The following is a 26,524-nucleotide window of genomic DNA, read 5'->3' as shown; positions in this document are numbered from 1 at the left end:
GTTAAATACACTAGTTAGAACTGGGTGGACCACCCACTGTATTTTTGGTTAGTTAGTTAGCTGTTGTTGAAATAGGCTAGTCTAGCTTAGGAGTGTTTTTGGATGCTTATTGTTTCTTTCCTTGGGTCCAGCTCAGCCCCTTTTCCTGCCCCCCCATTACCGTGTGTTTACTAATAAACCCTGAGTTTGACGGTAGAATTTAGTTGTCTGTGGTTATTTCGTTCTCACTGTTACTTTGTCACTACTACACTTTGCGTGAGTTATGTTACGGGTCCCATTTACCCCCCCCCCCCCCTAGCCTGTCGGGCCAAAGGGATTCGTAACAGTCAACATGTTGGAAAATAGTTAATGCACTGAAGCGTGGAAATTCCTCTCCATCCCTGCCTAAGCAAGTTGTGTCAGACTTTCTTTCAAGATAAAATAATGGTTAAAATTCTGGGTTAAAGACTTGCTGGCACGAATGACCAGTTCCTGAAGGAAATTGCAGAACGGCGTAAAGTTCTGTAACCAATTTAAGGAAAATAGATTTAAAGGGAAACGCTTGGCTCTCGTCGATAAACTGTATATTGATAACCAGTTGTTCAGAGACAGACTACTCCACGGCTATTTTAAAAAATTACAAATTTCTCAGAGGCAAATAAGGAAACTTATAGAATTTCCTTATGGAAATTCTAGCCCGGTTCTGGATTGTAATAATACAACAAAAAAATAGCTTTTCTATCTTCAAGAATAACTAATTGGAACACAAAAGCACTAATTCAACATGGTGGAGATAAAAACTCAGTAAACAGAAGGCACGGTATGTGTGGATGGATGGTGTGGTGTGTGTTTGGTGTTTTGGAAAGTGTGGCGTTGAGTGAGAAATTAAATGGTTGCATATCCCAGAACCAATGTATTGGTGTGAGAGAGCTTTCAATGTTGTTCACATGAGGGATATACATTTTATAACGAATTATACATCTTATTTGTCCTTTCATGGTGGAACAGCATTTACAAATAAATGATACGTCTAATTTATGATCTTATATTGATGGAACGGTCCACAACCCTAGACACCCACCTGAACGACCCAGATACTAAGGAGAAGTCCCCATCTGTTTTATGGGCCTGCTGTAAGCAGCCAAAATGTGGTCAGAGACCGAGAGCAGCAACGCCCCCTCAAGATTCTGAGCCTGTCTGGCAGGGTTGGTCCTGCAAAGTCAAAGCCCCCTGATAGAAGAGCATAACATGCAAGTAGATTCTCAAAGCTGCTAATGAGAACCTTGACGACCTTGAACCTAGCCGATGGGGGATTCCGGTGGGGTGCCACCACCCAGGCAGTGGCAGTGCTGGCTACACTAGCTGCAGTAACCCATGGGGGGGTCACAGACATTCAGAGAGGGTGCATATTAGTGTCCATGGTGACACACAATCAAATGTCTGACTGCACAGAGATGCTTGGGAATATGGTCAATACGTGGACTATGTGGGTGTTTCAGGGGAAGGGGGTATATCTGACCTCCATCTAGGACGTGACAATGGTTCATCAAATCTCCACATTTCTGCCCATAGTTTTTGCACAGTTTCGCAGGCCTTCTCATACAGCTGCAACTATATGTATTCGTTAATCAAGACCTTTCTTGAGGTGGGCTCTGGGATGGTGCAACTGTTGAGAATGTGAGTCTATGGTTGTTGTGGGGGAAAGGGGTTGAGTGTGTGTATCCCACAACAGTTGCGAGGGGGTAAAAGAAGTTAGGGACAATATAGGATGATTCACAATAATTGTTTCCTAATATACGAATTGCTTGCCATAATGTAATGGCGAGATGGAATTTTTTTTTGCATAAATTGCCTACATTCCTACAAATATTAATAATTATGGAAAATAAGATACAGGATTTTAAATATATGGCTACATATAATACACGGTGAGGGCGATGGAAATGCATTTCACGGTTGATCTGCTTCTGTTCTGTGGGGAGCACACAGTGCCATTTTCGAAGGATGGATACCTGTCTGCCGGGCATAGGGATGACAACCCAACTCAGGATGAGGAGGGCTTATAGCGGGTGGAATAGTGGGGACCAATTGGAGGATTACTTAGTAGCAATGCAAATATCATGGTACAGCTATATAGACTCTCAATCATCATGTTACTTTTTAATGGTACGTTCACAAACATATATTTTGATAAACAGAATTGAAACTTGTATCTCATTATGGTTAGTGGTGAAATAAGTATAGCCAGTTATAATTGTAATGGCTTAGCAGATAACAAAGGGGCAGGCAAGAGAATGGTCGTGGACAGGCAAAAGATGATAAACAAGGTCAGAGTCCAGGAGGTACAGAGTGGCAGGCAGGCTCGAGGTCAGGGCAGGCAGTATGGTCAGGCAGACGGGTTCAGAGTCAAGGCAGGCTCGAGGTCAGGGCAGGCAGTATGGTCAGGCAGACGGGTTCAGAGTCAAGGCAGGCAAGGGTCAAAAGCAGGATGACTTGCAAAAGAACGATAAGAAAAAGGTGCACAGAAAAACCCACTGGTTGACTTGACAAGGCAAACTGGCAACAGACAAACAGGGACACCGGGGACTAATGGGGAAAACGGGTGACACCTGGAGGTGGGTGGAGACAATCACAAAGACAGGTGAAACAGATCAGGGTGTGACACCTGGCTAAAAGAAAAGGAACATAATATCTATTGTTTACAGGAAACTCATTCAACAATTTTAGATTAAGTTTTGTGGAAAAAGGACTGGGGGGGCTAAATATAAATAAATATGTTATTGGACAATAAACAGATATGGCTTATTAACCTATACGGTCCAAATAATGATGATCCAAGCTTCTTTGAAAATATATATAAGAATGTATCAACTCTACAAGCAACACTAGACTCTAATATTATGGTGGGGGATTTTAATACGGTTTTAAATACCTCTATGGACCGTAAAGGAAATCACACTACAAACTATCACCCTCAGGCAGTTAAGGAAATCATGTTAGTGAATTAGTGGATATACCCTGCTTAAATACCCTGACCTAGTGAGATATACATGGCGGAGGCTTAATCAAGCTAGTCGTCTTGATTAATTTCTTATGTCATTCTATCTGGCACCAAAAGTTTTTAAAAAAGTGTTGATAGGGGACAGAATGCAGTCGTATCATCACATAATTGGCATATATATTACTCTTACAGAATTTCCACATGGGTGATGATATTGGAAACTTAATCAAAGCCTACTGGACAGAATAATTTATAACTGACTTTTTCCGACATAACATAGGTACAGCAGATCCCCTTATTGTATGAGACACTTTTAAATGTGCCTTTAGAAGCCATGCAATTCATCTATAAAACAAAATAAATTTAGATAAAAATAATTGAAATTAACAAAGGAAATTGAAGGACTAACAGTACAGTTAGATAGCAATAAAAACTGTACCATAGAGGCACAGAATAAGTTGGAGGAAAAAGAAATGTAGGAACTCATTCAAGAAAGATCCAGTGTAATATATTATAAAAATAAAGCAAACTGGATGGAATGCGGAAAAATGCAACAAATTATTTTTCAATCTTCAACATAGAAATGCTACCCCAAAAAATGCATAGAAACTTGTTACAAATGATGAAGTCACGCATGATTCACCAAATTATATTTTGAAAGAGGAAGTAAAGTACTTTAAGAATATGTTTTCGTTCAGTCTCCTCACATCTCCACTACTTGAAGCTAATTGTATGCATGTTTTTCCCTATTAATAAGTAAAATTAACATCGTTACAGACAAGACTTCTGTGACCAAAATTAAGAGGAACTTCTTGAGCAATTAAAGCCTTAAGTTTGGCGGAAAACTCCAGGGTTGGATGGCATACTCGTGAGTTAACAAATTTTATTTGGATATACTTCAGCAACCATATTAGCATTTTAACCAATTACTATATAAAATGTGATATTCAGACACGCAACAAGAAGGGTGCCCTATTTAATTATTACTGAAAACAGGATCCCAATGATATACTATTAAGTATCCGTCCATAAAAAAATTGGAGCTTCTGCAAAATTCTAGCTAAATGTTGGCGCATTTAAGAATTTAAAAAAAGCATGTCAGATATTATTCATTCCTAGTCCAGACACTTCTTTTTACATGGACATACATTGGATATAAGCATGTTACTGGAAACAATAGAATACTAAAATATATCGGCAGACCAGGCCTGATTTTCATAGTCTGATTTTGAAAAGCTTTTGAAATTAGTACAACTGGAGTTCTTTTATTATTAAAGCTTGAATATTTCAATTTGGAGAATTCTCTTACTAAATTGGTTAAAAGTATTATTATAGTACCCTAGTGTAAAATCAGTAATTATGGCTACATCCAGAAAGGTGTTTAAACTGTCAATGAGGAGTAAAACAAGGTTGTCCACTATCTGCAATCTATTTAATTATCGCCATTCAAAATGTTAGCTGTTAAAATAGATCAACCAATAAATTTTAAGGGATTAAGACTATCGTGTTTTAAAACAAAGGTGTCATTGTACCTGTGATTCCATGATTGTTTCTCTTAAGCCAATTAAATCCCTCCTACAGCCTCAGAGGTTTCTAGATACTTTTGCTAACCTCTCTGGATTAAAACCAATTATGATATAATCTACTTTATTACGTTTATGGTATTCACTAAAAAAATGCAACATTACATTACCGTGTAGCTTTACCAAAAATGGTCTACGGGATATGGACATACTCGTTGTATAAAAGTCGGCCAAAGAAAAGAAATTTCACTCCAATACATTTTTATAGAAAGTTACAAAAATAGTAGAATCTGCTACAATTGGTAATAGGTGACAAATACCTGTCTATTTTGGAAAAATCACCCTGATTAACTCTTTTATCATGTCACAGTATTACCCTATTTGCTTATGGTTTTGCTTAACTAGTGAACCTGCTTTTTCAATCAAAGAGTTTTTTATTAACTAACTCTATTTTTAATCATGTACCAATCGGGCTTCAGGAAAAAGGGATAGCACAATTACGCAGCCATGTAGGTTTTAAGATTTATCACTGAGCCCTTTGCAAAAAACAGCACTGTGTCTCACTTTTTAGATCTCTCTAAGGCTTTTGATACAGTTGTATCATGCCTTACTAAGGCAGGAATGTGAGTGTCGTCTTTCGAGCAGCAGTTGCATGTTTGCTAATCTTATCTGTTCTGATAGAACTACAGTGACACTCATTTGTGAGAGCTTATTGTCTGTTAATGTGTCTGTCCTGACATGCGTGGCCCCAAGCGCTCTGACTTGGTCCTCTCTTATTCACTATTTATATTAAATGATTTAGACCAAAAATGTCCAAAATGCACAACTTCATTTTTATGCTGATATACTGTATTTACTGTTGTGCCTATCCCTTACAAAACTTTCCAGAACTTGCAAACTGCTTTTTTATTACTGTCAACATACCTTGGTCCATTGAAACTTATCCTCAATACGATCAAAACTAAACTAATGGTGTTTTCAATGCAAAAGAATAACCTCTGAACCTTTCAACCTATACTACCATTCAGCAAGGAGATTGAGTTTTAACCTCATATAATATCATTGAATTCTAATTGATGACGGCCTCTCTTTAAATGCATATCAACCAACTTACAAAAAAATGAACTGAAATTGATTTATTTTAGAATAAGGCCTGTTTTTCTTTTAAGCCAGAAGGAAGTAGTATCAGCTACTTTATGCCTTTACTAGACTGATGGGGATATTTTATATATGAATGCTTCCGCTCAGTGTTTGAATCAATTGACCTCTTTACCACTGGCACTTTGAGATTTATTTAAACTTCGCAAACAACCGCTTACGCACCACCACTTGTATACCAGGTTGGTCTGCCTTGCTCTCAGCACTCGTAGCTCAGTCACTGATATACGTTTTATTACAAAGCCATTTTGGTTACTACCTTTTTATTTGGCATTTTTATTGTTCAGAAATTGTGGTGGTACTCTCTTCGTTCGCTAACTTTGATCCTGCTATAGCTGTTCCAAACAATTTTGCCGAACTCAATACTTGTAAAAGGCTTTTTATGTACTCTGCGCCATCGTCTTGGAACACCTTACAAAATACTTTTAAACTGGAAGAACTTGTCCCGATTGGTGTTTTTAAATCACTGATGAAGGATTTTGAGGCTGATTCCCTGACCTGTCAATGTTTTTAATTTGCTGTTTTTGATATTGTTATACTCTTGTGAACTCAATGGTTTTTACTAGATTACTTGTAGTTTTTTTTTGTTGTCTGTCTGTAATTTTTTGTAATGACTTGGTGCTGCCTATCTTGGCCAGGACGCTCTTGAAAAAGAGATTTTAAATCTCAATGAGCCCTTCCTGGTTAAATAAAGGTAAAAAAAATAATAATAATAATAATAAAAAATATATATATATAATATATAAAAATATGAACTAAAAACATTTTTATTTGGAATGTGAAGTTAGACAAAATTATAAGGGGCCTATTTATATAATGATTAGGAATTTGGAGGGCAGAAATGATTAAATATCAAAGCATTAGACCACTCACTAAAGGCATCAGTCATACAAAAGTTATACTTAAATCCAAAATGGCTCTCTAGTAAATTAGTAGGAATGTCTCACCCCATGTTCAAGAATGGCCCTTTTCCCTTTATTCAGATTACAACTGCTCACTTTTGGTTATTTGAAAACAAAATATTCTCCAAAATATCGTTATTTTTTTAAACAAGCCATAGAAAATTGGTTTCATTTTCAGTTTAATCCACCTGAAACGACAGAACAAATAGTGGTTAAACTCAAAAATACTAATTGATTAAAGAAAAACATTTTTTTCAATAAGATTTTTTTTTTAATTATAATTTTGTAAATTATATCATAAATAGGACTGGTGGAGTTGTATCACACATGCAGCTTACACAGACATGTGGAAATGTCTGCTCTACCCAGAATCACAACCAACTAATTGCAGCATTACCACAAAAATGGAAGAGGCAAGTAGAAGGGGGAAAAGTAAGGAACTTGTCTGTTGGCCCTGCATTAAAGTAGCAGCAATCGACTCTGACATCCAACATTTCAAAATTTGGGGATTACCACATTAAACCGATGGTTGAGAATCTCCCATTTTATGTCAAAGACACTAGTCACATGATCTCATTGATAGAGGGCTTAGGAAGGATACCAGAGGACACCCTGCTGTCCACTTTTGATGTGGAGACTGAACTGGTATTATCCTATAACTGAGTCAGACTTTTTCCTTCAAATTCAGGGTGTAGCAATGGGCTCCCCTTTTCCCCCCCAACTATGCAAACCTGTATGTGGGACAATTTGAAGAAGCATTCCTTTCTAAAACAGAGACACACCCCTTACTTTCTAAAATATTTCCAATGGAGGAGATACTGTACACAGATTATGTCTGTGTGCTCTGGGAAGGAAGTCAGCAGGAACTAAATGACTTCCAAACTCTACTAAACAAGAGCTCTGAATACCTCAAATTCACCATGCAGACTGATGAGAGAAAAATAAACTACCTGGACATATGGATTATCAAAGAGAATGATGGATTATCAAAGAGAATGATGCATTACACACAGACTTATACACAAGCCCATATTTTACAATACCTTGCTATGTGCGGATATTATTAATCCCCTTCCCCTCAAGAATGGTCTACCATACAGTCAGTTACGCGGGGTTAAACGAATCTGGCCACCAGTCAGATTTTGACAGCAATGCTAACAAAATGACAGATAAATTCAAAATGAGAGGCTACAAGGACAAAACTCTTTATGCTGCAATGATGAAAATATCTCAAAAACCAAGAGAGGAATTACTTAAAACTCAACCAAAGAAGAAAGACAGTTACGTTGTTTTGCACTAAGTACACCGAGGGTTCGCAGAAAATGAAAGCAATCCTGAAAAAGCACCGGCATATTCTGCAATCAGACAACAAAAATGAAGATAAAAAAATAAAATAAATTAAAAACGCATACCTCTTCAAGGAACCCCCACTGGTGGTCTATAAGCGTGGTCAAAATATTGGTGATAGCTTGGTGAGATCTGACATGCCCCCTGAGCCCACTCAGACACTCTTGACACCTATCCCAAATGGGAACTACAAATGTGGCTCATGCAATAGCACAATTAAAACATCTTTCTTCAGACACCCACATACAGGTCAAAAAAAAATCGCTGTTAGGGGGATCATCTCATGCAAGACCAAGGGAGCAATCTATCTCATCACCTGTTCATGTGGAAAAGCCTACGTTGGACAAACGAAAATACAGTTAAAACAACGCATAGCTGAACACCGCAGCTCAATCAGGTGTAAGAACATTGACTATCCAGTAACAGCTCACTTTGTTGAAGCTAACCATCCCATCTCCTCCCTCAAATACACAGGCATTGAGCATGTTGCTCTACCAAGGAGAGGAGGTAACATCGAGATCCTATGACTACAAAGGGAGTGTTACTGGATATCCTATCTAAAAACATTGACCCCTAGTGGTCTGTATGTTGACTTTGATCTCAGGCCCTTACGAACAAATCTTTCTTTTCATGGGCAACGTTAGCTAGTTAACATTAACCTTCTACATCTAGCTATTGAACTTCCATCCTCTCAGGCCAGGAGCACAACAATGTATGAATTAATAGTAGGATCAGAACCGCCGTTATAATCATTGGCCAGTACAGAGAATTAAGTAAAACCACAAGTCCAAATCCCTATCTTCATCTATGGCTAATTTAGGAAAGGGAGGAAAGGAAAGGATAACAACACAACCAGATGCAACAATTAGTTTGTCAATGATGTCTGCTCTCAATGGAATTGATAGGAGTGACGCCAAATCCAAGCTGGCTTCTGTTGACACTTTGTTTTGGTGCGCCAGGACCAGTCACAGTTGAGCTCGCTCATTTTAGCTCAACACTGATAGGCCATTTTTTTTAAATACTTTTTTGTCAAGGGAGGCCAGATGTCCGCTGCCTTCCCTTGCCTTTAATTATACGAGCCGCAACAATGTCATACTGGTTTGGACCAGACAGCATCAGATAGATGGCCTGCACATAGAGAGACAGAGGGGCGCTGTTTCACTCGGTCAGATGCTTCCTCCTGAGAGGTACATTCAGTCTCTTGCGAATTGAAGGAAAATTATGAAAACAGAGAAAAATATTAATTATTTTATGTGAAGCCTGGCTTCCCTTGGCAACCATGAATACACACCACTGCTTCTGGAAGGTTCTCCCATCTCCACAGAGGAACTCTGTCAGAGTGACCATCAGTGTTCTTGGTCACCTCCCTGACCAAGACCCTTCTCCCCCAATTGCTCAGTTTGGACAGGTGGCCAGCTCTAGAAAGAGTCTTGGTGGTTCCAAACTTCTTCCATTTAAGAACGATGGAGGCCACTGTGTTTTTGGGGACCTTCAACGCTGCAGACTTGTTTTGGTACCCTTCCCCAAATCCGTGCCTCGACACAATCCTGTCTCGGAGCTCTACCAACAATTCCTTCTTGGCTTGGTTTTAGCGCTGACATGCATTGTCAACTGAGAGACCTTATATAGAAAGGTGTGTGCCTTTCAAAATCATGTCCAATCAATTGAATTGACCACAAGTGGACTCCAATCAAGTTGTAGAAACATCTCAAGAATGATCAATGGAAACAGGATGCACCTGAGCTCAATAACTTAACAAAATGTGGAAAAGGGGAAGGGGTCTGAATTATTTCTGAATGCACTGTATAATGTCGAACCAAATAATAAATCCGCTATAGGTTGGTGGTAGTCTAATTCATCATATTAATTATCTGTCTCCTCAGCTGGTGACCCTGATTCCCAACATCAAGTGGGGTCAAAGGTCAGAGCATGTGGATGGGACTCTGTGAAAGTGGTTCCGGTGACTCTTTGTGTTCTTCTGATGCGTGCCGTCATTGTTCTGAGAATTGTCTGTGAGCGTTGACCCTTCTGGAGGAGCTGGCTAGTGAGATGTAGAGAATTGACTAGCGAGCACTATTCTATCACATGAGCTTTATGGGTCAAAATATTGTCATTTATTTCCTCAAATAAGTGCTTTGACATGATGCATCTGGATGTAGAGAAGATGGGTCAAGCTCCTACTTATTTCTGATGGGACTGTATGTATTTTTGCAACTAGCTTTAACAATCGATAATGGTGAGCCACAAGATACGCAAGCCGAGAACAGAGCTCTTAAAAATCACAAAGACTTCATGTAAAATCTAACAGCAGGTGAGCAATCAGCTTTCTATACGAGTATGCTCTGCTACGGTAAACAAATAGTATTGTCTGTCATCAATCGAGCATTTCAATTGAACTCAGTGACATTTTCATCCCTAAAGTGTATTAGAAAACGGTGCTACCACGTTATGGCCTTAACTGCTTCAGTGTTATGAGGAAATGATGATTTCACACTCTACAAATGATAAATGATTTCTTCAGAAGAGAAAAGGGGAAGGTACTTTATTGCTTGATTGTCAACCGTTTAAATCAAATAAGGAATTGAGAATTCTACCCATTTGCTGTACAAACACGGGTGAGTGAGATTCTAGTACGCACGAACGTTTCATATTCCATGTTATATTCCCTTTTGATATGGGCCTTTACACAATATATTGATTCAGGACACTGAAATTAACATTTAGGGGTATTTATTTTCCCAATCACACAGGGAGTGAACAACATTGGAAATGTGCTGTTGGCTGGGAAAGTACCATTACTTCTTTATTGATAGTGGCCTGGACTCATAGTCGTGATAACTGTGTCATGTGGGGGGGCTGTTCATCGCAAACAGGACGAGTATGACTATTGACAGACCGTGTAATACAGTACAGTAGTCCAATATAGCCCATTTCACTAAGGTCTCAACGGGGCTTTACATTGTATGATAGCTCTGCTCAAGAATCCCGGTTATTTGAATCTGTATTTCAGCACCATATTCTCTAGCCTCATATCTATACTTATGATAGAGGAGTTTGTGACTGCCCATTTTACACAAGGTAACATGTGAGCTATGCGAAAATCATGATACTGTACATTTTCTACAATCATTCAAGGAACCATTGCATGTCTTCTACTTAATAAATCATTTCTGAATGCTACTATGGTTTATGTTTTTTTTAAAGACATTTTTAGATGAGCAAGTTGGTGCAAAGATCCATTACCTTGAAGACCAGCTCTGGATTGGGTTAACAGATGAACAAGAGGGAGCGTGGTTATAGGTGGACAACACATCCCTAGCGCCAAATAAAAAGGACAGAATATTGTATTGAACTAGTGATGCATTCACTTTAGAGGAAAACTATAAAGCATGATCATTCAGTCACACATATTGCTTCAATTAAAGTATATTTTGAAGTCTTTTCCATGACAAACCCCCCCCAAAAAATTTTTTTATCAAAAGGTTTATCCAAATAATGTAGTTTGTTTGAGGACATGGATCGTATGAATTGTCCTTCCTCCGATTATGCGTTACCCATCCTTCTACTCTAGCTTCCAGCGGGGTAATCATGAGCCTGATATGTGGAGGAGTCCAAAGACAATATCCCAATGGTGAAGAGTGTGCTAGAATGGGAGAAAAGTACCTCGTAAGTTGGAAATACCCAAGAGTTAGTTTGACGTCAACTGTTTTTTACCAAACAGACAATGTGACTGTCAAGCGCATGACACGGTATCTTTGTGAAACTGCCAAGTGTCTTGAAATGTGCTCATAAAGCCAAAGTACATTTCAAGTACCAAAGTATCAAGTACTTGTTTTCTTGCTAACATTGATGAACGAGGAGTTAAGGGGTTTCTGAGCTGATTACTGACGTCTTACTGTATGTGGAGTTTTACAGTTACTGTTTTATACTCTGCTAGGGTGTGAATCTAGCCACCTTCAACTGGCTAACACAAGTGATCAGATCTCCACGCCTAAATCATATGACCACAAGAAATGTATTATTTTAAAACAATCTGGAATTAACTGGATAAATAAATCTTCAAAAACTAAACATTCGTTTTTCGGCATTTATTTAAAAATAATATTTGATACAAAAGTTTCTCAGAACAAAGTCGAAGATACGCACCTCTGTGAACCATTATGGGGGGGGCACTTAATGTAAAATTGCTCGTCTTTGCAGATTAACTGTCAATATGGCCTCAAACTATAGCATAGTCATTTCTAATTCCACTTTGAGGATTCAGGGTTCTCTCCTTATTCCTGATATCACACCAAATCACAAGTGTTTGAATGTTCTACATAGGGAAACGCAGTGACAACGTTTCCCCCCCAAACAACATTATACATGCTTTCTTCTGTATGCATGTGGGAGCACTAATGTGACAAAGCATTTTGGCAAGTTCAAATGACTCCAAATATAACGCAATAGACAATTAAATGGCATGGGTCTGTCTCCCACCAATTTTAGTAGGCAATGGACTTGGACAACACTATTGACAGTCATGATATATCCTTTAACATACAAAACCACGAAAACAACTTTGTTGACATGGCTGAATGACATCTGTAATAATAAAAACCAACATTTTCAAAGCGTCCTCATATTTGTAGTGATCCCAGAAATAAGAACTCTGCATTAGAAAGGACTTGGTCAGATATAGCAGAAGTCAATGTGATAGGCAACTTCTTAAAAGCGCCTTCCCAATCGGAGTACATATTGAATAGGGCTGGAGAGCATTGCATCGTATTGTGAACTGAAAGAACTTGAAAAGATCTTGTTAACCAAACTTGTTTCTCTCTATGACCACAATTATGCTCACCAGGGTTGGGGTCAATTCTATTTCAATTCAGGAAGTACACTAAAATTCAAATTCTCTTTAATGCTTTTCAATTGGTAAAATTTTGAATGGGAGTTTGGTTCACTTTCTTAATTGACTGGAATTTAAATGGTATTGACCCCAACCACACTCACAAATGCAGTAATGTGATTCTTCTTAAAGTGATTCCTTCTACGGTTTCCTCCACTTGATTTTGAAAGACCAGACAGCATGAACAGTGTCTCTTCAGTCCCAGTTGTGTGGTTGAGCGTCAGTTCATAATTGCGTTTACACACATTTTGTGTACACGACACATTCAGTCTATAGGTGTGCGAACACACTACTCTTCACACATGGCTGGAGTCCTTACGGATAAACCCGTAGTTTATGTGTGTGTGTGTGTGTGTGTGTGTATGTATGCAAACAAGAGCTTCTAACTGTATGTGTGTGTGGGCACCACTCCTCATAGTCAATCAGTCTCGTCACTGTCTTGGTCAGGGGTCCACTCAGGGTCCTTGGATTGGGGCTCGTTTCTTTGGGGGTCTCCCAAATGGATCTCCCTGACGGTGAGGATGCGTGTCAGCATGGTGTCCAAGGTGTGGTCGTCCAGGCCCTGGGAGGAGAACCACATGGGGCTGTTGGGGACGCACGAGCGCTCCGGGAGCAGGAAGAACACGTTGGTGCGCTGTTTCACTGAGTCCGAGCTGGAGAGAAGAGGGCGAGAAGGAAAGCTCTGTGTTAGAGGTGGCTAGTTTTTAAATGATATGAGGAAAGATTTCAGAAAAGCAGTTTTGAAAAGCAATTTCAAGAACAAGATATGAGGTTACACTACTTGGTTAGATTGTCCAGCAGAATGGGGAGATTAAAGGCATGCAGTATGTGCGTGAGTCACTCACCACTTGGAGAGGTAGAACTCGTACAATCGGACAGGACAGCGGAGGGGATTCTCACTGTTCTCCATCATCTCCAGCACCTCCTCTTTCTCCTCGTCCTCCCTCTTCCTCTTCGCTGCCACACTGTCTGCATCGGCTACACACATACAGGTCCACGATTACATAGGAATCAAATGCGATCTATATTGTACTTTTTCCATTAGTAAAAACAGCAGCTCACACTTAAGGCTCAATGTTATTAGCTTGCTAAATAAATATCTAGCTACATAAATAGATAGTCCAAAGTTGTCAAACTCAATCAGGCCGTATTGAGGGAAAAAAACAACGAATTCGCAGACCAGACATAACCTATTTGTTTTGACCAACAACAACAAAAAACTGCGACAAACTGACCATGGTTTTATTAGAAAAAATAGATCTCTTTATAATGTCCACTCATGTACATAGGATGTTGTATATAGCATCTTAACATATTAAAACTAAAGAGATAAATAATATTTGTCCAGCCTTTGCTGCTATGTTTGCAAATGCGCATAATATGCTGCGACCCCAATCATAAAGTATTGAACAACTCCCCTCCAAATATCAAAAATCTTTTCTTTTTTTTGCACTGCATGGATTACCAGTGAGGTTGAATGCAGCCTTGCTGTATGGTGTACTCAAAATGTCTTGTAGCAGAGTAGCCAGCCTAGGCTCCTGCTCAAATGTTGCTGTAATAGACCTACATGTTTCTACTTGGCATGGTGTTTGTTGCAGGTTTAGTTTTTTGGGTTATCCATTGTCAAGCTTTAAAAACCGAAGCCAGACGCCAACATTTTAGTAGCCTAGCTAGGACTGTGTGTTGCAGCTGTCTGTACACTCACCCTCCCCTGAGTGCTGTAAAAGGGACTAACAAAAGCAGCGCAATTGAAGTTCAATTCACGGATGACGCAAGCGCATCTTGCTGTAATTTCATAAAGTAGATGACAACTGTTGACTAGCTTGTGTGTCCTATTCGGCCGGCGGGCCTTGAGACACATACGCTAGCGTATTAGCCAAGTTATGACTGACTTGTTATCAGCCCTGGCTAGTTTGATTGTATTGAGATGCTTAGTTAAAGTCGTCCGTTTTTGTTCAAAATATTGAGTCATTGAAACTAACAGTGCATCCCGAATGGGTGGCGGCAGCAAACACTGCACCAGGCCAGCTGTGATTTACAACCAATATTTTTGGGATCACCAAGAAATGTATTGATGAATTATATTAATCATGCATCCATCTATTCTGCAAACAATACCTTACTGTACGTCATGGAATTTTTTGTAAAAAATAACCTATTTTTAAAACTTTGGTTTGTTTTGTAGCATAAACTGAGAATTTTATATTTTTGACTGATATGGTTGTGTTTGTTTCATATCTGCAAAGTATTTAAAACGCGGTCTGTTCCACTTTCAGTTTCAATATGGTAGATATTGCATTCATTGTGTATCAAGTTTACAAACTATAATTTCAAGTTCATCAAATATATACAGTACCAGTCAAAAGTTGACACCTACTCATTCCAGGGTTTTTCTTTATTTTTTTACTATTTTCTACATTGGACAATAATAGTGAAGACATCAAAACTATGAAATGACACACATGGAATCACGTAGTAACCAAAAAAAATTGTTAAACAAATCAAAATAAATTGTATTGTCTTCAAAGTAGCCACCATTTGCCTTGAGAGCTTTGCACACTCTTGGCATTCTCTCAACCAGATTGCATTTCAATTAACAGATGTGCCTTGTTAAAAGTTAATTTGTGGAACTTAATGCGTTTGAGACAATTAGTTGTGTTTTGACAAGGTAGGGGATATACAGAAGAAATCCCTATTTGATAAAATACCAAGTCCATATTATGACAAGAACGGCTCAAATAAGCAAAGAGAAACGGCAGTCCATCATTACTTTAAGACATGGTCAGTCAATGCAGAACATTTCAAAAATTTCTTCAAGTGCAGTCGCAAAAACCATCAAGCACTATGGTGAAACTGGCTCTCATGAGGACCACAACAGGAAAGGAAGACCCAGAGTTACCTCTGCTGCAGAAGATAAGTTCATTAGAGTTACCAGCTTCAGAAATTGCAGCCCAAATAAATGCTTCACAGAGTTCAAGTAACAGACACATCTTAACATCAACTGTTCAGACACTGCGTGAAATCAGGCCTTCATGGTCAAACTGCTGCAAAGAAACCACTACTAAAAGACACCAAGAAGAAGAGACTTGCTTGGGCCAAGAAACACGAGCAATGGACATTAGACCGGTGGATATCTGTCCTTTGGTCTGACGAGTCCAAATTTGAGATTATCGGTTCCAACCGTCGTGTCTTTGTGAGACGCAGAGTAGGTGAACGGATGATCTCCGCATGTGTGGTTCCCACCGTGACGCATGGAGGTGGTGGTGTGATGGTGCTTGCTGGTGACACTGTCAGTGATTTATTAAGAATTCAAGGCACACTTAACCAGCATCCCAAACCAGATGGTTTGGGATGCGTTGGACCGCAGAGTCCGCAGAGTGAAGGAAAAGCAACCAACAAGTGCTCAGCATATGTGGGAACTCTTTCTAGACTGTTGGAAAAGCATTCCAGGTGAAGCTGGTAGAGAACGCCAAGAGTGTGCAAAGGGTACTTTGAAGAATCTCAAATATAAAATATATTTTGATTTGTTTAACTCTTTCTGGTTACCACATGATTCTATATGTGTTATTTCATAGTTTTGAAGTCGTCACTATTATTCTACAATGTAGAAAACAGTAGAAATAAAGAAAAACCTTGCAATGAGTAGGTCCAAACGTTCGTACAGCAAAACGGATAACACCATCGCGTTCGTGAGAGTCTCATCTTTCCATAGAGGGGTAGTTGTACGTTCGGACACTACAGACATTTTTGTGAGAAGACCGATTTTCGGGATGTCTCATGGTCTGACAAACACCGCTGTAGCTCTGTCACTACAGACGCATAAGTGCCAATTAGATTAGTAGGCAAAATCAAATTGCTGTTTTTGTCACAGTCCTAACGCGTCCTGAACGTTCTGTGAGCATCAGAGGGAAATTCCAGAGAATCTTAGCTTAGCCAAAACGGTTCAAATGTTAGAGTAAAATTCATAGGAAGAAAATAAATGTAACATGCCATAATTGGCTTCAGAAACTGCCAGAGACCTGTTATCACAGATCGTTTGATTCTATCTATTCTCTTCTACCATTCCTTGCAGGAAAAGTAGCAGGATTTTGTCTCTGGTTTTGAATTAATTTGGAGAACTGAAAATTAAACTTTAGAAAACTTAATTATAGTTTATGAACTTGATACAGACAATGAATGCAATGCCTACCATATTGAAACTGAATATATAAATATTATATTTGAAAATGTAATTACATAGAAATTTTATGCACTATTCATCCAATTCAGTTTCAAATCATGAAATACAAGGTACATTTATGAATTCAATGATTCAATTTGTGCGTTTCAAATAAAAACAGAATGAATTCAAATACAGTTTCTGTTGCAACTGAACATGCTCCATAGAGCGAAGGAGGAGAAAACCAAATAGGCAAAGCACCTGCTGTCTCAGTTGCGAGGTCCTTCTTCGGGATGGGCGGGTAGAAGCGCAGGAAGTTGGACTTGGTGTTGTCGTGGATGGACTTAGTGCAGCGCATGACGTGGGCGAAGGAGAGCTGGCGGTGCTGAGCCACCGTCTTGAACTGGAAGAACTTGGTGCAGAAGAAGAGCAGCGTGTTGAGCAGCACGATGGGAGAGTAGGCCCCCAGCTGTTTACAGTCCCACAGGTACTCCTCCTCCACCCGCGAGTGCAGGTAGCCTGGGAGAGAGAGATTCCAACATTAAAGACCTTTCAATAAGCACACTAATAACACATACCACAAACCCAACACCCTCAAACACATGAAAGGAACGCACGCAAGAGAGGGGGAGAATGTGAGTTAAGGTGAAGGATGACAGACGACCAGTGGGAGGTCATTCACAACAGTGGAGTAAACAAAAGGCCTTATTACAGCCTTTGAGTTATACACTGTGTTTACCAGTGTGTGTTTGTGTTTTCTTACCACTGGCGGTTATGGTAGGTTTGAAGTCTTTCAGCAGCTTGGTGATCTCCAGGGTGAACTTGCCATAGAAGAGATCAGTGAATATGTTCTCCATGCGCCCATTCTGAAATAAGTACTGCAGAAGGAGAGGCAATCAACAGAATGATACTATCAGAAGTGAGAGTGTTTGAATGTGTGTGTGTGTCCTACCTGCTGGATGCCGAGGCAGAGATAGAAAAGACTGTCCTGGCTGTAGGACTCTCCGTTGGGTCGTTTAACTTCACAGATAAACCGACAGAGACCGTAGCCCAGCTCTGCTGTTGTGCACTTTAAAACATCCTCCTTTATCTCCATTGGCCGCGCTGTAACAGGGGGAACAGAACGTTATTCAGTGTACCGAGTTAAATGATTCCCGTAAGCAATTAAGGAGGCAGGTTTAATCCAATAAAGATGCAGTAAATTAAGAAGCAAAGCAACAAAAATGTGTGATATCAGGGGTTTCAGGAAATTAACAGTTATAATATAGTCATGTTTGCATGAGTGTGATATGGTCAGGGCAGGGGGTGTGTGCACGTGCATGCACAAGTGTATCAGTGAGCAGACCCACAGCCAAATCGAGGCTTCTCCAGGTCAGGCTGGGTCTTGCTCCACTGGACCCATCTCTTCCAGGCGTCCACCCCGTACATGTGCTGCAGTTTGGGGGGCTCGCCGGGCACCACGTCACTCTTGGCCGCACCCAGCGAAGGCACCACTGGCGCAGTCTCTGCTGCTCTCGACTTACGCTTCTGTGGGGTCAAGGGGGGAGAGAGAGAGAGACACACCCACAGAAAAAATATTTACAAAGTATTTTAAAAAAGGAGCACTGCTGGGAGTTGAAATATGAAAATAAATAGCTGAAGGCGCTCTTTGAAAGGGGTCTTATTTAGACTACTCTTTTGGGCTCGTACCTTTTTCTTCTGTGGCAAGCCATCCCGAGCTTTCCTTCTGGCTCTTCGTCGTGGAGGAGAAGGAGGTGGACTGGGACTTCTATCCCTCTCCTGATCCCTCCAATGGGCCATCAGCTCCAGGGTTTCTGACAAAACCGATGCAGATATTTGAAAACAACTGACAACAATGAGAATGAGGCCAGCTGAATTGTAGTGTGTTGAATGAAAGAAGCGTTTGACTTACTGCTGCTTGTTACATGTTGAAAACAGGACAGTTGAAAGAGAACAACACAAGAGCTAGGAGCCATTCACTATAAAGTCTCAATATGTTTTGACCATATAATTACCTTAAAATAAAAGATTGACAGTCTTCAACCAAGGAATAAGTATTCTACAAGTTATAACTTACACAAGTTATACTTCAGGAAAAAAAGGCTAAAACCTCTAACAGACTGGGTCCATATAAATATTGCTCAAATCAGGAATCCCTAATAACTGGGGAGGTGTAAAAGTCGAGCATCACTCACGGACTGGGAAGTCAGCCTCTATGTCCATGATGGGGGGTGGGGGGGTGGCGGGGACATTGATGTCCACGATGGGTCGGAGCGTCTCGTGGGTGTAGGGTCGACTGTGGCGCGATGAGACGCCAGGGGTGGGGGGTGGCTCGTCATCCCAAGTGGTGAGGAAGTTGCTCAGTTCGTCTGTGTCCAGGTCTCCACTGTAGGTGCTGCCCTGGTCTGGTCCCCGGAGAGAAAAAAAACTAAAGCATTTAAGTTATGGGACAGCTCTCAAAATATTCGTTGGAAACCCTCTTTTACAGCCCGTTACTTACTTGACAGTGAAGTAGGAAGTGCTTGTTAAATTGGTGATATTAATTACATTTCAGTTTCTTTGAGATTTATTGACATCACTATGTAGTTACTAATGTGCTGAATTATTTCAGGTCAGTACTAGAAACTATTGTTACTACATAGTCCTTAAAGTCCCATTCTGGCCCACATACCACCATGGCCACCAAATCACCCCTAGCTGTCCAATTTGCTCATTCATCCCCTCACCTCTCCCCTGCAAGTATTCCCCAGGTTGTTGCTGCAAAGGAGAATATGTCCTCAGTGAACTTACCTACAATAAGAGTAAAAAAAATTATAATAAAAAAAGAGGTATCTATAGTAATGAGGCAAAGCAAACTTCTCATATCTGAAAAGTGGGAACATGAGCTCAATTACCTAATACTAGTGAGGCACCGATATCTGATATTTTCCTTGCCAAAAAACCCGATACCAATAGTTAAAATGTTAGCGGTCTTTTAAGAATTCTAGTACAGTTAAATAGTTATCACACACACACACGCAGCAAATCCAGGCTGTATCACATCCGGCTGTGATTGGGAGTCCCATAGGGCGGCGCACAATTGGCCTAGCGTTGTCCGGGTTTGGCCGTCATTGTAAATAAGGAATTGTCTTAACTGACTTGCCTAATTAAATTAAAAGTTAAACACGCACACTGACCAAAAAGTTATTTTGTTGGCATTTACGTATGTCCCCATTACCAGTAAAACATAGTCAAAACCTATTATTTTCACTTACTTACTGTGCTATTACGTTGTTTATTTGTTCAGTCGTTTCATTCACAACCAGGATTTCTATGGAACGCCGTTTGGGTCTTTGCGTGTCAAATAAGCTTGGTGACCAATCAGGACCTGAATATGACTGCATGTCACATAAGACTTGAACGTGTTCATACATTTTTTACGTAGTTATTATACATTGATTACACTATCACTTGTATTTCATATGTCACAACGATTCATCGATACGTTTGCTATGATGCTGGTAAAGTTGTCTCGCGCACCTACAGTGCTGGTCATAAAAAAAAGCTAGCTAGCTCATGGGTGCAAACAATGTTCTTCCCCAAAAACATAGCAAAACAACATCTGTTTCAGTAGCTATAGTTAGCTAACTATCTAGCTAGGTGTCATCCAAAATACCCCTAATTTATACGTTTTTATTTGAGTAATGGGGGTCGGACCCATCTATGTGAAGCTAGCCACAATAGGAATTAGCTACAGTAGTGGACTTTGCACTTATCCTTCAAAATAAAACTGTCATTGACAGTGATGCAAATTAATACAAATAGTAGAATTATGCCATAATTGAATAGATCATGCTAAACGAGGTTGGAATGTTATATAAAAATAAATAAGAGACAATAATTGGTTAATTTGATAGAAATCTATTGAAATCACACTGGACGTATTAGACTTTAGAATTGCATTGGGGGCATACTTAATACACTGTACAGCTTTACCTATGGATTGTGGATCAATGACATGGGGTATCAGTCTACTCAGTGATAGCCAGAGAAGATTAGCGTCGTATCTCTTATTGCGGGACTCTGAAACCACTGTGAATTGAGCAACATGTATTGTACCAGTCAACCTACTATGTGTATTGAACACTATTCCAGAGGAAAAACAATACTGGGTGGATGTTTTGGAGTCTGATAACTGAGGACTTTGGGAATAAAGTACTTGGGTACTGAGTAGACTGATACCCCATTTCATTGCTCCCCAATCCTTAGGTAGAGCTGTACAGTGCAATATGAACGTCCACACACACACACACAATTGGCTGACTGGGGAGGTGATTTCAGTCACAGTTCCGCGATAAGAGCTACAATGCTAATATTTGCGTAAACTCTTCACATATGTGTTCCGTGGGTGTCAACGAGTAGACTGATACCAATTTCATTACTTCATATTCCAACCTTGTTTAACATTATCTAGTCTAAATATGGCATGATTCCACCAATTGTAACCTTCTGCATCACCTTCAAAGAGGTACTTTTATTTTGAAGGCAAACCGCAAATTCAACTATTGTACCTAATCCTTTTTGTGGCTAGCTTCAAAACACATAACCCGGGCAGGTCAAGCATCACTAGCCAGATGAAGCTAGCTGGCTGCTTATAACGTTAGCTTTGGCCAACAGGGTTAAGTAGCTGGCTAGCTATTTATTTTCATGAACTGAAGTTTCATTTCAATAGGTGAATAACAAGTGGCTACCTAGCCAATACTTACTCACAAGGATTCCTAAATCATTGCTAAAGAATAATGAAAATGACTGTAGTTTCTACTGGTCATTGTTTTCAGGCTGGTTGTATTGGTGCTAGCTAGGTACCAAGCTAAAGCTAGCTACCGCAGAAGTTGCGGTCCAACAAATTATGCTTTATTACCAACGCAGTATTGTAAACACATCGTTTGTGGCCGATGTTTACAGACTTTTTGTACAGCTTTGACAGTGCTACGGATAGTAGTGGTGGAGCTTGGCTTGCATGTGCAAATTCATAACACACAACATTCTATAATAGAACGGTGTTATTTGACGTGTCAAATTAAAAGCTTATTTAACGCATCAGTGTTATTTGACGCGTATGTTTTTTGACACGCAAAGACCCAAACGGCGTTCTATAGTATGTCGTGAAGCTAATAGCAGTGACGCTATTACGGTGCAACTCAGGATACGGCAACATTTGAAAAATGGCGCACTTAGTAATGTGTACCGGTGCTCAACCAGTCGCGAAAGCCAACATCACCCACGACAGAGAACGGTTAAATGTCAAGGGCAATGAATTCCATTATCTTGGCGTTAAAAGATTTCGCCTTTGTGTTGTCTCGCTGACATTTTCTTACTCTTTAAAATTACTGTTTGACTTGTTGACTGCTTGATCCATGCAACAGACATTGTGGGCTAGGTTAGGAATGCTGTGTTGCACGTGTAGCGCAACATTTTACGTGGCATCATTACGTCATGTACCTACGTTACATAGGTATGCACGTCAGCTTAGACGTCGGTTTTGCACATCGGCGTTAAACTAGACATCGGGCTGATATCGATGTTGGCATTTTCAGCTAATATCGTCTGATTCTGATATGTTCACCAATATATTGTGCATCCCTAACTAATACATTACCTGAAGTCATAATGCAGAATTCAAATTAATAATAGCTTTTTATACTCTCATTAAGCTGTAAATTACTTTTAAAAGAGACTGGGTGGAAGAGCCAAGAAACCCAAGTTATAACAAGCTCTCAAAGCTGTAGCTTGGCCTATGAAGCCATAGAGAGGGTCTCACAGGTTCAAAGACAGTGCTTACTATTTGTAACTCTGATTACTGAAATAGCCTAGCTTAGGCTATGCAACAGAACCTGTTTTGCAAGTCCAGGTAATCCCTCCATGTTTCAGTCCGTTTTCTTCCATTTGGCGCCTAATGAACATGACCCAGATCTCATTCCAATCCCTGTCTCCCTCCCCTGTTTACCGTCTTGTACTACTGGGGCTGGAGGCCTTTCAGGGGGTCGCTCAGGGGACTTCTCTCTCCCCTCATCGGCCACCATCTCGGCCATGAGGATGAGGTCGGCCTCGAATGGGTCAGAGGGGATCTTTTCCTTGATGTCCTGGATAGTCTCCACAATGCGCTCGGCGTTATCCAGGGTCACCGGCAGGAACATGGGCACGGGCAGCTGGAAACAGGACAAATAAAGGGTTAGACGTGGAGGCTATGAGGGATGCAATTCTTTGTTCATATTGCTTTTCTGTTCTGCAAGAGCATGTACCAGCCAACCTCCAACTACTATTCAATGGTAGTTGGTTTCAAATTAGTCCAGAGCACACAGCTCTTATAGAGAATTTGAGGAGAAATCTGTGTGACTATGTGTGACTGAGGTGAAGGGTAAGTAGTGCCAGATGTGGGGTGTTAACATACCGGTATGGGAAGTCCAACAGGCTGGGGGGTGTACTGAGTGTACAGGTTCATGGGGACTGGGACATACACTGGTACTGGGACAGGCACTATGATCACCTTGGGGAAATCATCATCTGTGGACAAAAACAATTTCAACATAAATAGAAATACAAGTAGAAAGTGTGTCTCTGAATATCTATATACAGGCTACACGTGTGTGTGTGTGTGTATTCAATGGCCTGTATCATAAAGCATTCATTTTTATCATGCAACTTAATAATAATATATATATTTTTTTAAATACTTGTTTTGTTTTACAACCATTTGAAAGGGGGAGGTGCCTTAAGCCTCTTCTTTGACCTTTCCTGCATATGTTATTTTTGTTTTTATTTTTTTGTTTTATTTTAAATAAATTCAAATATAAAAACATTTAACTGTGTGGTATAAAGGCTACATGTGTGTATGATGTTGTACCTGTCTGGCACCCTGTGGTAGTGAAGTTGGGTTTACACATGATGCCCTTGTTCTGGACCATGGGTTTGCAGAGCAGGGCCTTGTTCTTCTGAGCCCTGGGTGGAGGTGCACGGGGGGCCTGTGTCTGGGTGCTGGCCTGCCACACAATGAAGACAGACCGTTAGTAACCTTAGGCAAACCTAATTTACGCTCATTCAAGGGTTTTTCATTATTTTTGCTATTTTCTACATTGTAGAATAATAGTGAAGACATCAAAACTATGAAATAACACATATGGAGTAATGTAGTAACCAAAAAAAGTGATCAACAAATCAAAATATATTTCAGATTCCAGGTGGCCAGGCCAGGTCATCTGATGCAGCACTTAATCGCTCTCCTTCTTGGTCAAATGGCCCTTACACAGCATGGAGATGTGTCCTGTTGAAAAACAAATGATAGTCCCACTAAGCACAAACCAGATGGGATGGCGTATCGCTGCAGAATGCTGTGCTAGCCATTCTGGTTAAGTGTGCCTTGAATTCTAAATAAATCAGACAGTGTCCCCAGCAAAGCACCATCACACCACCTCTTCCGTGCTTCACAGTGGGAACCACACACGCGGAGATCATCCGTTCACCTACTCTGCGTCTCACAACGACACGGCGGTTGGAAGCAAAAAAAGCAAAAATCTCACAAATGGAAAGATTTCCACCGGTCTGATGTCCATTGCTCGTGTTTCTTGGCCCAAGCAAGGTCTCCTCTTCTTATTGGTGTCCTTTAGGAGTGGTTTCTTTGCAGCAATTCGACCACGAAGGCCTGATTCACGCAGTCTCCTCTGAACAGTTGATGTTGAGATGTGTCTGTTATTGAACTCTGTAAAGCATTTATTTGTGCGGAAAATTCTGAGGCTGGTATCCTCTGCAGCAGAGGTAACTTGGGGTATTCGTTTCCTGTGGCGGTCCTCATGAGAGCCAGTTTAATCATAGCACTTGATGGTTTTTGTGATTGCACTTGAAGAAACTAAGAATTCTCGAAATTTTACAGATTACTTTAAGACATGTTCAGTCAATGATGGACTGTTGTTTCTCTTTGCTTATTTTATTTGTTCTTGCCAAAATATGGACATGGTATTTTACCAAATAGGGCTATCTTCTGTATACCACCCCTACCTTGTCAAAACACAACTGATTGGCTAAAACGCATTAAGGAAAGAAGTTCCACAAATTAACTTTTAACAAGACACACCTGTTAATTGAAATGCATTCCAGGTGACTACCTCATGAAGCTAGTTGAGAGAATGCCAAGAGTGCGCAAAGCTGTCATCAAGGCAAAGGGTGGCTTGTTTGAAGAATCGCAAATATTTTGATTTGTTTAAAACATTTTTGGTTACTAAATGATTCCATGTGTGTTATTTCATCATTTTGATGTCTTCACTATTATTCTACAATGTAGAAAATAGTACAAATAAAGAAAAACCTGTCATGAGTAGGTGTGTCCAAACTTTTGACTGGTACTGTATATCTGGCGGTTATGAGCGACGGATTTGCAGATTGACAGGTTAACCGTTTTTGGCTTGGCTAGCTAGCCTTTGTTTGAAAAATGCATCTGAACACAGTACCATCTTTTTTGTTTCACCTAGCTAGCAAATCCTCATCTTTTGAGAACACAATTTGAGGAGTCGCCTGAAGCGTGAGAGGAATGGGAGGAATACAGCAGTGCTGAAGCGGAGGGCTGTTAGAGAGGACGACTGGCTACTATTCTAAACTTTGTGTGGGGAGCTTTCTGGTGCCCAGAGCTGCTGAGGCATCAACCAAGTGGGCGCTACACAAAGAGGAAGAGAAGTCCAGTGGCTTTAAGACTCTGGTTCCCAGACTTGTCCTCTAAAAGATCATCAGCAGACTACATCACCATCATCGGTCAAGCCATGACCTGACCCTCTCCATATTCAGAGGATGCAGCTTTCAAAGGCTTGCGCTCGATTGGTTGACCTGTAGTGATATAGTGCTTGTTTTTTTTTATGCACTTGAAGCGCTTTGAGATTCTATGAAAAGAACTTTAGAAACTTAATAAATGAATCACAAAAAAACTGATCTGATTGGGCAAAAGACCAATTAGTGGAAAAAGATCAGTTAGGCTACCTGTATAAATGCAGACTAAGTGAATATTCGACTTGAAATAAAATGTTATTTGTCGCATGCTTCGTAAACAACAGGTGTAGACTAACAGAGAAATGCTTACTTATGGCCCTTCCCAACAATAGAGAAAAAAAACACCAAAATGAATAAATACACAATGAGTAAAGAGAACTTGGCTATATACACGGGGTACCAGTACCGAGTCGATGTGGAGGGGTACGAGGTAATTGAGGTAGATATAGGTAGGGATGAAGAGACTAGGCAACAGGATGGATGATAAACAGCAACGGCAGCGTATGTGATGAGTCAAAAGAGCTAGTACAAAAAGGGTCAATGCAGATGGCATGGGTCCCCCCCATCCTCAAAAAGTTCTACAGCTGCACCAGAGAGCATCCTGACCGGTTGCTACACCGCCTGCTATGGCAACTGCTCGGGATCTGATCGTAAGGCGCGACAGAGGGTAGTGCGTACGGCCTAGTACATCACTGGGACCAAGCTTCCTGCCATCCAGGTAGAGCTTTGTATGAGTCTGTGTGTGGAGTACAAGTAATTCCTGTCTATCCCCCCCCA

General features: G+C 40.3%; 1 protein-coding gene across 1 annotated transcript in view; it reads right to left on the bottom strand.

Annotated features, from left to right (window-relative positions):
• Positions 1–11,983: 11,983 nt before the first annotated feature.
• The window catches only part of LOC111955978 (zinc finger MYM-type protein 4), a 38,199-nt gene continuing 23,658 nt past the window's right edge, over positions 11,984–26,524 (bottom strand). The window contains exons 26-36 of the mRNA XM_023976374.2: positions 23,841–23,976; positions 23,388–23,500; positions 22,944–23,145; positions 19,153–19,362; positions 18,647–18,771; positions 18,307–18,484; positions 17,910–18,061; positions 17,721–17,835; positions 17,219–17,476; positions 13,644–13,776; positions 11,984–13,451 (exon numbers count right to left, since the gene is read on the bottom strand). Coding sequence (XP_023832142.2) covers positions 13,217–13,451; positions 13,644–13,776; positions 17,219–17,476; positions 17,721–17,835; positions 17,910–18,061; positions 18,307–18,484; positions 18,647–18,771; positions 19,153–19,362; positions 22,944–23,145; positions 23,388–23,500; positions 23,841–23,976 — 1,857 coding nt within the window. The 3' untranslated portion in view covers positions 11,984–13,216. The remainder of the gene's footprint in view (positions 13,452–13,643; positions 13,777–17,218; positions 17,477–17,720; positions 17,836–17,909; positions 18,062–18,306; positions 18,485–18,646; positions 18,772–19,152; positions 19,363–22,943; positions 23,146–23,387; positions 23,501–23,840; positions 23,977–26,524) is intronic.

This window comes from Salvelinus sp. IW2-2015, linkage group LG31 (assembly GCF_002910315.2).
Source record: "Salvelinus sp. IW2-2015 linkage group LG31, ASM291031v2, whole genome shotgun sequence".
In the NCBI taxonomy this organism is placed as follows: Eukaryota; Metazoa; Chordata; class Actinopteri; order Salmoniformes; family Salmonidae; genus Salvelinus; species Salvelinus sp. IW2-2015.
Note: the sequence above shows the minus strand (reverse complement) of the source record. Positions and strands in the feature narration are given on the sequence as shown.